The sequence below is a fragment of the Daphnia pulicaria genome, chromosome 10 (assembly GCF_021234035.1).
Source record: "Daphnia pulicaria isolate SC F1-1A chromosome 10, SC_F0-13Bv2, whole genome shotgun sequence".
Lineage (NCBI taxonomy): Eukaryota > Metazoa > Arthropoda > Branchiopoda > Diplostraca > Daphniidae > Daphnia > Daphnia pulicaria.
Genome location: NC_060922.1, coordinates 307,721 through 319,099, shown reverse-complemented (window position 1 = coordinate 319,099; position 11,379 = coordinate 307,721). Strand labels below are relative to the sequence as shown.

Here is an 11,379-nt window from a genome sequence, read left to right as displayed (position 1 = left end):
CATCGATGTGTACGTGATGTCATTATATTTTTCTTTTCAAAAAGAACAACTACATGTCAATGCATCAAATCAATGCAATTGCAACACAATTATAACCAGCCGAAAAGAGAGATTATTGCGACGCGAGCGTCTAATAATCTCAAGGAACATTTTACCATCCAAATGATATTTCAAGTTTGATTGTGTCGTGATTCCAGTTCCAGTCGATTGAATGCCATTTTTCTGCGGGGAATTCCGGTGAATTAAGAAGCCCAAATCATTTTAAAAGTCGTGAATTTGAGTGTGGAACTGCTGGTCGGCCGACAAGCAAGTGGCTTTCTCTTCCGACAGGCGGCTAGAGACTTGGCTATCGCTGGAACAGTCGCCAGATTTCAGCTATAATTAAAATAATGAGAAATAATTCATTAGAATTTTAATCAGAGATGCAAGACATTATTACCATGAAGCTGGCGGCCATCATTTCGCCGGAGGAGACGGCGCAACGATCAGCCGTTTTGAATTCGTCGTTGGGCTCCTGGTTGAAATCGCCGCAGAGGCCGCAGGCCCTTCCGCGCATGTGAACCGGAGGCGCCAGTTCGACGTTGGATCCCTGGACTTTCATGTAGAAGAAGATGCTCCTGATTTCCAGCATGAATCCGCCGTCGGCCAGCGGGTAGACGACAATGTCGACCGGCCTGAAGGCTCCCGTCTTGCGGATTTCAATGTGGGCCCCCTTGGGCAGGCCCTTGGTGGGCGTCCTGGCTCCGTTGACGACAACGAATCCGGTGGACGGATTCATTTCGATCGTGTCCTGCCCGTAGACGACGGTGACGATTCTGCTGGTCCTTCCGTCCGCGCCCTGACGGGCGGTGACGGCCAATTTGGACTTTTGGCTGCAGTCGGTCATCAGGACGTGCGGGCACTCGCTGAGCGTGTAGTTGTAGACGGCCCCGTCGAAGGTGCGGACGGCCTGGTCGCCGACATAGCACCTGGACTCGGACACCCCGCCGGACACGAGGCTGAGCAAGTCCGTCAGCGAATCGCTGGCGGCGTTGAGCGGATAGTAAATCTGCGACAGGGCGAAAGTCATAGGCGAAAAACGGGCCCATTCGTTATTCTGTGCCCAGCGGACGTTCTTGGCCACCACGGTCTCGTGAGGACGGACGAATGTCATGTCGTTGTCGCCAGTAACTGGATCGCGCTTGATCAGCCATTTAGCCTGGCCGGGCGTGTTGGTCTGGGCGTGGACGTGCTTGACGATGAACGGGTACATTTTGTGGTTGGTCCAGGCGGTGAATTGACGGGCCAGTTGGAGCCAATTGTCGTTCATGTTCTCCGTCTCCGACTGGAGCTCGTAGCGGTTGTAGGTGTGGTCCAGGCGACGAGCGGCGGCGCAGGCCGAGCTGCCGTACTGGAATCCGTTGGCCATGTCTTTGAGACACTGCTGGCCGGACGGGCTGCGGATGGCGGCCTCTCCGGCCTCTTTATCGCGGCTCAATTTGGCGGTGAAGCGGACCTTGTGCTGGCACTGGGCACCGAACCCGATGTTGTCCTCCTCGGTCATTTCCAGGACGTTTTTGCTGAATCCGAAATTGGGCGGCGAGTTCCACTTGCGGACGGCCGTGTAGCAGATGGCGTAGTTGATCTTCTTATCGGCTCCGCCGGCCTTGGCGGTGCTAAGCTCCACCTGCCAGTCGATGTAGTCCTTGGTGTAGCGGGTGTCTTTGGATAATCCGACGACGGAGCTTAGCTGGATCACTGATCCGTCCTTTTGCTCGGCGGCCAGAACGGCCGAGGCCAGACGGGCATTGCCGCTCTCGATGTTCTTCAAAACCTTGGCCAGGAGCGGGCGGAAGGAGGGGCCGATGGGCTTGTAGGAAACGACGTCGTTGGCCGCCGTGGGATTGGTCGATTTACTGGCGCCGGACTCGTAGACGACGTTGTTCTGACTGGACTTGACGGCGTACTGGAACAGGTAGGTCGTCGTGATGGATTTGGCGTTGGTGCCCGACGGGTCGTAGCGGACGACGTATTTGCGGCTGCGCAGGCTCAGCGGGACGAAGCCCAGGTTGGACAGGCTGTTGACGTCCCATTTGCCCAGGTATTCCATCCAGGAGAGACGGTCGGAATGGGCCTCTTCGCTCTGTTCGATCAATTTGACGTCGAGTCCGATGAATCCGCCCAGGGACACTTCACGCTCGATGGGCTTGTCCGTCACGCTGATGATGTTGACGGCCCGGGAGTCTTCCAGGGTCGGCGTCAGACTGTCGGCCACGTTGCGGCTGACGGTGTAGGGACGGACGTGGAAGTGGACCAAGTCGGTGACTTTGCTGCTGGGCGTGTAGCCGATCTTGAACTGGCCGTTCTGGGTGTTGTAGTTGAAGTTGAACTCCCTGGGCGTCTGGAAGTCGGCCAGGACGTCGACGCCGGTGGCGATGTAGTTGCCGCTGAACGGCAATTCCATCCGGATTTCGGACGTCAATTTCCAGGTGATGGCCAGGCCTAGGTCGGACTTGACGCCGCCCTTGCCGTCGCTCTTGACTTGACCCTGGACGGAGCCCAGGAAGGGCAGGGTGACCAGGAAGCGAACGGGCAGGCCCAGATCGGAGGCGTAGTGCAGGTTGTACTCGGCCAGCAGGCGGTACTTGGCCGCGTTGACGTCGTAGCTTGTTCTGGTACTTGGAAGCGCCGGCCATGATGGTGGGGATCGATTCGATCAATTTCTCCAAGTCGATGAACCGGTTGATCGAGTCCAGGTAATTAATGTGCAATAAACCGGCCCGTTTGTCGGCAGGACGGCCGGTGGCTCTCAGCTCGTCCCAGATGGACTTGACGGCATCTTTACCCGATTTCTTCTCGGTCGATTTGAACATGGTGCCCAGGATGCTTTGCCAGAGGTCGGACATGTTGAAATTCCACATGGCCATCTGTTGGGAAATCCACAAATCAAAATGTAGATTATTCGATCAGATCATCAAATTGATTGACTATAAGAATGTGGATTACGCTGAGGGGGGCTCTGGGCAAGGGGCCCAGCTGGTAAGAGTAACGGTGGGCAAAGTAGACGGGCCACTGTTGATTGCTATCCCTCAAGCTGACTGTGTGCATCATGGAAGTGATGCCTTCGTCCAAACGGTCCGAGCTGATGTCGACGAAGGAGAAGGGCAGACCGGCCACGTCCGCTTTAGCGATGGGCAACACGATGTTAGCCTTTTTCACCCTGTTGGATACCGTCCAGGGTTTAATAGAAGTTTTTGGTGGCATTGTAGAAGTTAGAATTACAGTGATTTGAGCAGGGGAGAAGCGGGCGGAGCCTGGGCGATCGACTGGATGAGCTTGTGGGTGAAAGAGGCCACCTGGCGGCTGGGCTCGAACCAAGTGTTGGCGGCAAACTTTTGCCAAAGAGATTGAGGAGCGTTGGACATGAGTAGGAGACCCAGGGAGGCCATGCGGATCTCGGGGCGCTCGCCGACATTGGAAGCCAAACTGGCCAAGATGGGATGGACCTATCAATATCATCAATCATTTAAATCAATCAGAATGGACAGAAAATGATTTGATTTTTTGATTTTGATTTGATTGATTTATAACGCGCATTATCCAAATAAAGTTCTAATGACGCGGAAAGTGAAATAATTATTGGCTGGATACCTTTTCGGGGGCGGTGAAGACGACGCGATGGAGTGAGAGAACGGCGCGGAGTCGCTCGGCGGTGTCGTCGAATTGTCCAGGAGTGCCGCGGATGACGGGCAACAAGACGGGCAGGATTTCCTCCAGGCCGAGTGAGCCGAAAGTGGCCAAGGCCACGATGCGGTCGAAGGTCTTGTCGCTCGATTCCAGTTCCCTGGCCAGCAGCGGGATGAACTCGTTGACGATGACGCCGTCCTTGGCCTCGCAGAAGTCGCCCATGACGGACACGGGGTATTTCTTGCCGGCCGCCATTTTGGAGCCGCAGGCCGAATTCAACAGATCGGCTACCATCGACATGGCCGTCTGCGAGAGGGTCTTGGATGACTGGACAGGGCTCGATTTCAACAAGTTCTTATTGGCGGGAAAACCAAATTATTTGAATTATAGCTTTGGATTTTCACCTGGGAATTATATTTGAAACATTTTAACTTACGACAAGCTCGTGGAGAAGCTCACGGGTTGGGGTTTTGACGTGGTAGCCGAGAGCGGCCAGCGCCCAGGTGGCCTTGACTCCGGTAATTTGTTCGGATTCGACCAATTCTTTGATCAACATGACGGCCGGATTGCTGCCCGATTGGACGACGCAGTCGACGAACAACGTCCTGTACATAACATTTCCACAAATTAGATTAGAAAAATTAGAATTAGAAATCCAAATCATTACACGACGATGGAATCCTGATCCTTGATCTCCTGCCACAGGGATTTCAACTCTTCGAGAGAAAACATCTGCAGGACGCGACCGGTGACGGCCAACCGGTCGATGTTGTCCTGCTCGGCGTCCGGCTTGTCCTTGAGGTCGACAGCCACGGCCGTCAGGGCCTCGATGATGTTGGAGTGCATAGACGAAACGGGAGCGGGGCTCTTCATGTAAGCGTCCACCAAATTGGGCTGAGCCGGACTAATATTCAAATCATTTTGACTATCAATTAATTTTTAATTGCCCATTAAATTCAATTGAAATTACGTCTCATCGCCGTTGACTTGCTGGAAGTCGCCGAAAACGTAGGCCAGGCTTTCGTGAGATTTGGGTGAAGAGACGGACAAGGCCGAGCTGATGGCTTCCTTCCGCTCCAATCGTAGGCTGATGATGACGGCGTTGAGCAGCTGCTCGTTTTTATTCGTTTTGGTGGCGAATGGCTGGGCCAGCAAATCGCTAAAGGCGTAGGCGTGAACGAATGTCAACGAAGGGAAATCATCGCCGCAGGCCAAGTAGCTGGCCTCGGTAACGCGCTAGAATTTTGGAAAAAAAATTAAAAATTGATTTGAATTTGAATTTTTTGGCGGGAAAATTCAAATTTGGTTTTTTACCTTGATGAAATCGCCGCAGTTGCCCTTGCCGAAATCGCATTCGTGGACGCCGGAGGTGGTCGAGTGCCAGGCGGGGCTGTTCTTGCAGTCGTTCAAGTCCTTGGTCTTGGTGATCTTGTAGACGGGCTTGCCCTTGCAGACGGCATCGAACGAGCCCAACTTGAAGGCTTCCGAACTGTAGGCCTGAACGGCTGACAAGCGGCTGACGCCGACGGTGGTGCTGCAGTCGCCAGTCACGGAATCCTTTTTGCCAACGATATAAGAAAGTTATTAGATAACCATCATCTAAAGATCGATACATTTGAAATAATATTAATTCAATCTATTACCTCGAAGGTGGTGAAGACGATGCTCTCGCCATCCTTGGGAGCTGATTGCCAGTTGGGGGCGGGGCCGACGCTGCGGACGCCCGTCAGGTCCACTTGCAATTGGCTGGCGATACTTTTCTTGAAGTTGACGACCCACAGAGGCTCATCGGAACCGATTTGCACTCCAGTGATCTAATAGAATAGCATATACGTGTGACATTTCATTCAATCCTCAATTGCAAATATTTAAATTAATAATAAAAGTTTCGATTCTCACCGAGCCCTTGTTGTGGGAGACGCCGAAAGGAGCGCCGAGGAATTCCGGGTTGAGGATGGCGTCCTCTTCGCCTTCGATTTCTTCGGGCTGGTCGCCATTTTCTCCAACGTGGTACGGGTTCACCAAATATTTACCGGTGCGTCTGATTTGTCCATTTTCCAACTATATATAAATAAACAGATTAATCCATTGTAAATCAATTTCCCAGCATCATATACTGTATAATAATCAAAAGCAATTGTTACCTTGACGATGATGTTGTTCTCGTCGACACTTTGGACGACGACTCGGCTTTGAAGTTCGATGACGGCGTTCTGCATCTTCAGTTTGTAGATGCCGGCCACTGAGCGGCCGATGTACTTGTAAACGTACTCCTGTCCCGGTTCCCATCCTGTAAATCACAGCCATTTAAATACGAAGAAATTAATTTTTAGTCATAGTTGAATTTTTAATTTTAAAATTTAAAAAATCAAAAAAATAGATTGGATTCTTACCCCATGTCAGGCACAGTAGCGCAGCTGCAGAATCGTCGTAGTGAAAATTAAAATAGTTTCATCACAATTTTGAACTCAATTAGAATTTATATGAAAATGAATGGTAATAAAACTTACACAAAATGACAAGAGAAGATTGAAGTTTGCCCATGGTGAAGCTCTCGCGACTTACAAGTCACTTCAGCAACGCTCAATAAGCCACGAAAAGCTTACTGGTTGTCTCATTCGAATTGCGGAGGCTCTTTTATACCTAAAGTTTGTTTGGATTATTCACAACAGCAAAACAAGTGTTATTACACCCGCCTCAATCCGACCAGATGCACAGCCCATCAACACATGATATCGCATCTTCTCGATTTCATATTTGTTTCAGCTGCTGTGAAACGCCTTGATACAAGTATGTATAGCAAAAGGTCATCTCGACCCAAGATAGCCTGTTCGGCTAAGCATCAACGCGCCAGGATATAATGTTTACTCCCAAAATTTTGATTTGTTTTCAATATCGTGATGATATGAAGGTAGCTACTAGCTAGTACTTGCTGCGCTGGTTATGTGATCCATAGTGTGCTGGTCCAACCTTTAGCCTTGTAACCTTATTCCAAGTATTTTTTTTTCGCCTTGTCGTGTGTTTTTGTATGATGTGACATCATATCAGCATATTGGACTGTGTTCGTTCGGGAAGGTTTCAACCAGATGGTCGTGGTTTTTCGCATATCAAATGACAAGGTCAAAAACTTTTTTTTTTCGGTTTATATTAATGCTGATAAAGTCGCCAAAACATTTATATCACTAGTTTTCGTCTGAAGAATCCCATGCGGCTATTTAGTTGCTAACCAGTTTTATCAAGTTGAGCCCCTGGATGTGTATAGTTGTTTTCCAACCTTTGACTGATGGTAAAATGAACTTTTTCGCTGGAAAAAAATCGAATTGATATCAACAACAGCTGGCATTATTAAAATGGTGATGATGCTTATTCATCTCGTACTTTATTCGAATCAACTGCATCTAGCCAACAACTCCTTATAAACTGCTAAAGCGTATATTGGTATACATAGGTGACCTGCGGTTCATGAGAACGCAAGAGAAGTTTATCGAATTTTGAATGGCGCGCCAGACCATCGCAACAAACAACAACACACAAATATAGAGGGCAATGCCGCGATTGATGACATTTATCTGTCTATAAGGTTTCCTACTGAAATTGCTGACCAACTTTAACGTGATATAGGCCTAGTTGTAGAACTGTATTTTGTAATAAGGCTAGATTTTTATTAATTATACCATTTTTAAAAAACACTTTTACGGAGTGCTGATGCTGATTCGGGAAGCCATTTCCTTTTCCCAATATTTATTACCCGCAGAATATATAATTCTATAAATATGCTGAATCGAGATTGCTTTGATACATAATATGCATCAGCATGTCCAGCGATGTGTGCTTCCTTATTCGACGTAATTTAGAGATTAAAGTTGGAAAGTGGACAGCACGTCACTCACAGCAGCAGGGGCCGTGACCGTTGATGACTCTATCACAGCAGCATTACAAATTCATTCGCTCGGCTGGCGTGTGTGTCGGACTGGACGTCGACAAAAGTCAGTTCGTTTCTATTAATAGATAATCTGCTGACAGCACGAAATCAAATGTGAATTGTAACGCGCGGCATTTTAAATAAGTTATTGGACATACAAAGGGATAGGTATAAATATAAGTCTATATATAGCCATAGCATGTATATAGCCTGTATACGCCCTGATGAGGGGGTCTTGCAGAGATGCTGTCAGCCACGGAACGGATTAGAGTCCATCGATTTTTTTATTATTCCAGTTTCCGGCTGCTTTCTGTAAGTTGAATTCGATATTATTCACCATGTAGTCTATAAAGCCTATACAGCATGGAACAGGGATTGTCAATCGACTCAACAGCAGTCACTGTTGGGAGTGAAACCTGACCAGTCGTGGTTTGAATTGAATCAATCGTTTTCAAAATTGGCGCTGAAATGAAAAACCCTTTTTATTGGCTGGGCATTTTCTTGGCGATGGCGAGTGACCCCTCGAATAATATCTCATCAATTTCACAATTCGGTTTCTATTTCGCCACTGTTGCTGGCCAAGAACATGATCACGGAGGAAATCTAGTTGTAGCCGGTGCTCCAGTAAGATTAGGCTATATAATGTGTTTCCATGACCAGCACACACTTTTTCAAATTGAAAACAAAAAATGTGGTCAAATTACTTGTCCTTGTTTTCTTTTGCGCTTATTCGATTACAAACATACTCAAATTTTGATTATTTTTTTTTTTTGTTTTTTGTTTTTGCTGGAAATTTTACACTGGCGATGGAAATTCAAGCTGCCAGTATCACTGGAGATAAAGCGGAATGCGACTGGACACATTGTCGATCTGTCGGGCGTTTCGGCGTTGATGCTCGATTGGCTCACACGTCGCTACAAATTAAAGTCCGTCCGCACAATAATAAATTTCTATTGAACTTATTCTCAATTTAACCGCTGTCGAAATTAGTTACACAATCCTCCAGGTCAACGATTCCGTTCTGGAGCCGGGAGGTGCCATCCAAAGTCATCCAGGCCTCATCAGTTACGTCGTCAATGGAGTAGGCCTATACATAATTCGCATAATTATAAATGAATTGTTTTGTTTTAATCCAGCGACTTTGTTTAATTCTTTGACAAATTACATACCAGCAATGCGATGTAATTATGGCGGCCATCCGGCTGTCTCCAGATCGATTCCGCCACCTGGATTTCATCCATCCGTGGATGTACGCTCGATCGGCCTTCTTGATCCCCATGCCCGGAGAGTCGAAAAATAATATCCTGGCCGTCGTCAAACCTTTTCATTATTGGGTATATTTAATTATAATCAATTCATTTCAATTCAAAAAAAAAATTTAGTTCGCTAATGAATTCTTTGATTTGTTTCATTTGGAAAAAAGGTTTGGATCGCTTTAATTGGGTCGCTCGTTTCCGTTATCGCGACGTTGTTCTACTTCAGCCGAATTCACTTTGCCACCGCAACAGAGACGGAAGGCGGATCGCAACCAGTTGCCGGATCGGTTTCCTTGAATCAAGTTGTCGCTTACGTCCTGGGAACCCTGTTGAGTCAAGGTTTCCCGAATATCTATTAGCGATATCGATAGCATGGTTATTACTTGAATTATATAATTTTAATGAGCACATCAGGCGGCAGTTTCACTAGCGGATCGAATCCTTTCAAGATCCGGTTGGTGACGGGGGCCTGGTGTCTCGTGACTCTGGTCCTCGTCAACGTCTACAACGGCATTTTGATTTCGTACGTGACGTCCAATCCGCGCGAGAGGCCGCTGGTCGACAGTCCCGACGATCTCCTGGCCAACCGCAACATTCACCTGGTGGTGGAAAAGGGCCAGGGTGCCGATTTCATTTTTTCGGTATAATATCTCGTCAGCAATTAGTTCATTTTGTTATAAGGGTCTTATCTTATAAAGCCCCTTGGGCGCCTTCAGAATTTAGAGTTAGTTAAATTTTAGATGTAAGTTTGTAATTTAAGATGTGGGTGGGATTGACCTAACGTTAAAAAAGGCCACTCTATTTTAACCGATTCTTACTATGGCTTTTTGAGAGGTTTGATATTTACTTAATGTAGCGCCATCTGTTATCAGATCTGTGAAAATCACAGCCGTCAAAAAGTAAATGGCCGCTACTTCACTTTTTAAATGCATCGAAAAGGTTAAAAGAATCACATAGTTTCTTTTTTTTTAGGTTCAGGAACGTCTAATAAGCTCTATACCTAACTTTGTCATGCCTTATAGTTAAAAACTAAACCTTAAAATACCCTAAATCGTGTTTTTCGGATTTCCTCGATTCTGACTGGTCGAGAAAATTCCCAATAAAGACTTTCGGGGTGCCTCTCTCAGCAGACAAGTGCTGCCATAAAGACCTCTAAACCTTCGGTTATTTAGTGAACTAAATTCCTCAGGGATAATTCTTGATTCAATTGAACGCCAGACAGCCGAGAGTGGCATGTTCAAAGCGCTGGGCGATAAACTGAGAGCCTATCCGAAATCGCGATGCTTGGCCACCGAGCAGTGCATCGACCTGGTGAAATCCCAACCCTATCAGCACGTCTATTTCAACGTAAAATTTCATTCGTCAACAAAACATTTCTATTGAGTCTAATATTTGTTGTTTTATGTTATTGGATTTTGATGGTAACATGCTGCAGACAAGAGTCGTCCTGTTGGCCGTTTTGCGCCAGGATTTCCGCAAGACGGGCCAGTGCAATTTGGTGCAGGCTGCCGAGCGCTACTCAGACAACACGGCCTTCTGTTGGGGACTCACCAAAAACAGTCCCTACACGGAAAGGTTTAACAGAGGGTACACAATCTCTTGATTAAATTCACCTAAAAAATAAATAGGCTAATCAATCGTTGAAAACAGGGTCATGTCGATGCGCGAAGTTGGACTGATGGGCCTGTGGGAGAGGTGGCACGAGCCGGACGTCAGGCCGTGTGACCTGCAAAATCACCACAGCAGCCAGACAAATAAGAAGAAGAAGAAAAAGAAGCAAAAGAAGCCGCTAGTTCGTTTGACGTTGATCAATTTGAACGGGGCGTTTGTCTTGCTGGGTCTCGGTTACGTCATCTCCTTCCTCGCATTCCTCAAAGAAAGAATTCGATTCCGCATCATTAGAATAATATAAACAGCTATAGCGCCTTTTGTGTTTGACCGCAGCCCCTCTTGGATGTTGAATCCCGTTCTGCGCATCATTAATAATCTAAAGATGTATTTGAAAAATGTTTGTCTTGTCATTTCTATACACTTTCGACGCGACCCACAGTTTTCGCCCAGTGCGATTGGAATTTTTCATCTTCAATTTTTCGCTATGGCGCAGCTCGCATATCAGAATTTAATCTTCAAATTTCTCCGCGATTTTGTGTCATTCCAGAAATGATGAAACTAGAAAACCAAGGCGATAGTTGTCGACCGCGTTCAACGTCATGTTTTTTTTTTTTTTTTAATTTCAGTTCGAGAAAAATGACTGCGCATTTTTATATAATTATTTGCATATTACAAAGTCGATATAAAAATGCTGAACTGGTTGAAAAACCGGATTTTTCTTTAACCTGTAGCTACATCTTTTCTTTTCGAATAATTTCGATCGAGTTTGTTGACTTCTACTACAGCAGTAGATATTATTTAGAAGTCGATGCCCCAATGAAATTAAAAACCGGTTTATTTTTGTTGTTCTACTTCTTTTTGTTTTTCCGGCATGTTATCACATTTTATTCCAGGGGATATAACCAGACCTAAATGAACCGGAAT

The 11,379-nt window shown here is 46.8% G+C and overlaps 2 protein-coding genes across 3 annotated transcripts; one reads left to right on the top strand and one right to left on the bottom strand.

Moving 5' to 3' along the window:
• Positions 1 to 8: 8 nt before the first annotated feature.
• LOC124314381 lies at positions 9 to 6,306 on the bottom strand. Its single transcript, XM_046779498.1, is given in 15 exon segments — positions 9 to 375; positions 440 to 2,425; positions 2,427 to 2,906; positions 2,986 to 3,199; positions 3,262 to 3,485; positions 3,631 to 4,020; positions 4,103 to 4,271; positions 4,334 to 4,570; positions 4,637 to 4,902; positions 4,981 to 5,223; positions 5,310 to 5,480; positions 5,566 to 5,727; positions 5,811 to 5,956; positions 6,060 to 6,083; positions 6,177 to 6,306. Coding segments are annotated over 15 exon segments (4,860 nt in total). The 5' UTR covers positions 6,211 to 6,306; the 3' UTR covers positions 9 to 261.
• Positions 6,307 to 7,760: 1,454 nt separating this feature from the next.
• Positions 7,761 to 10,887, top strand: LOC124315021. 2 transcript variants are annotated; one of them, XM_046780376.1, is made up of 9 exons: positions 7,761 to 8,212; positions 8,408 to 8,514; positions 8,579 to 8,669; positions 8,761 to 8,922; positions 9,012 to 9,183; positions 9,259 to 9,485; positions 10,063 to 10,191; positions 10,280 to 10,431; positions 10,495 to 10,887. In XM_046780376.1, the coding sequence occupies exons 1-9, from the start codon at positions 8,057 to 8,059 to the stop codon at positions 10,754 to 10,756; spliced, it is 1,458 nt and encodes a 485-aa protein (XP_046636332.1). In that variant the 5' UTR covers positions 7,761 to 8,056; the 3' UTR covers positions 10,757 to 10,887. The 2 variants fall into 2 exon arrangements, with proteins under 2 accessions (XP_046636332.1, XP_046636331.1); XM_046780375.1 differs by having other exon boundaries at positions 7,767 to 8,514.
• The last annotated feature ends 492 nt before the right edge of the window (positions 10,888 to 11,379 follow it).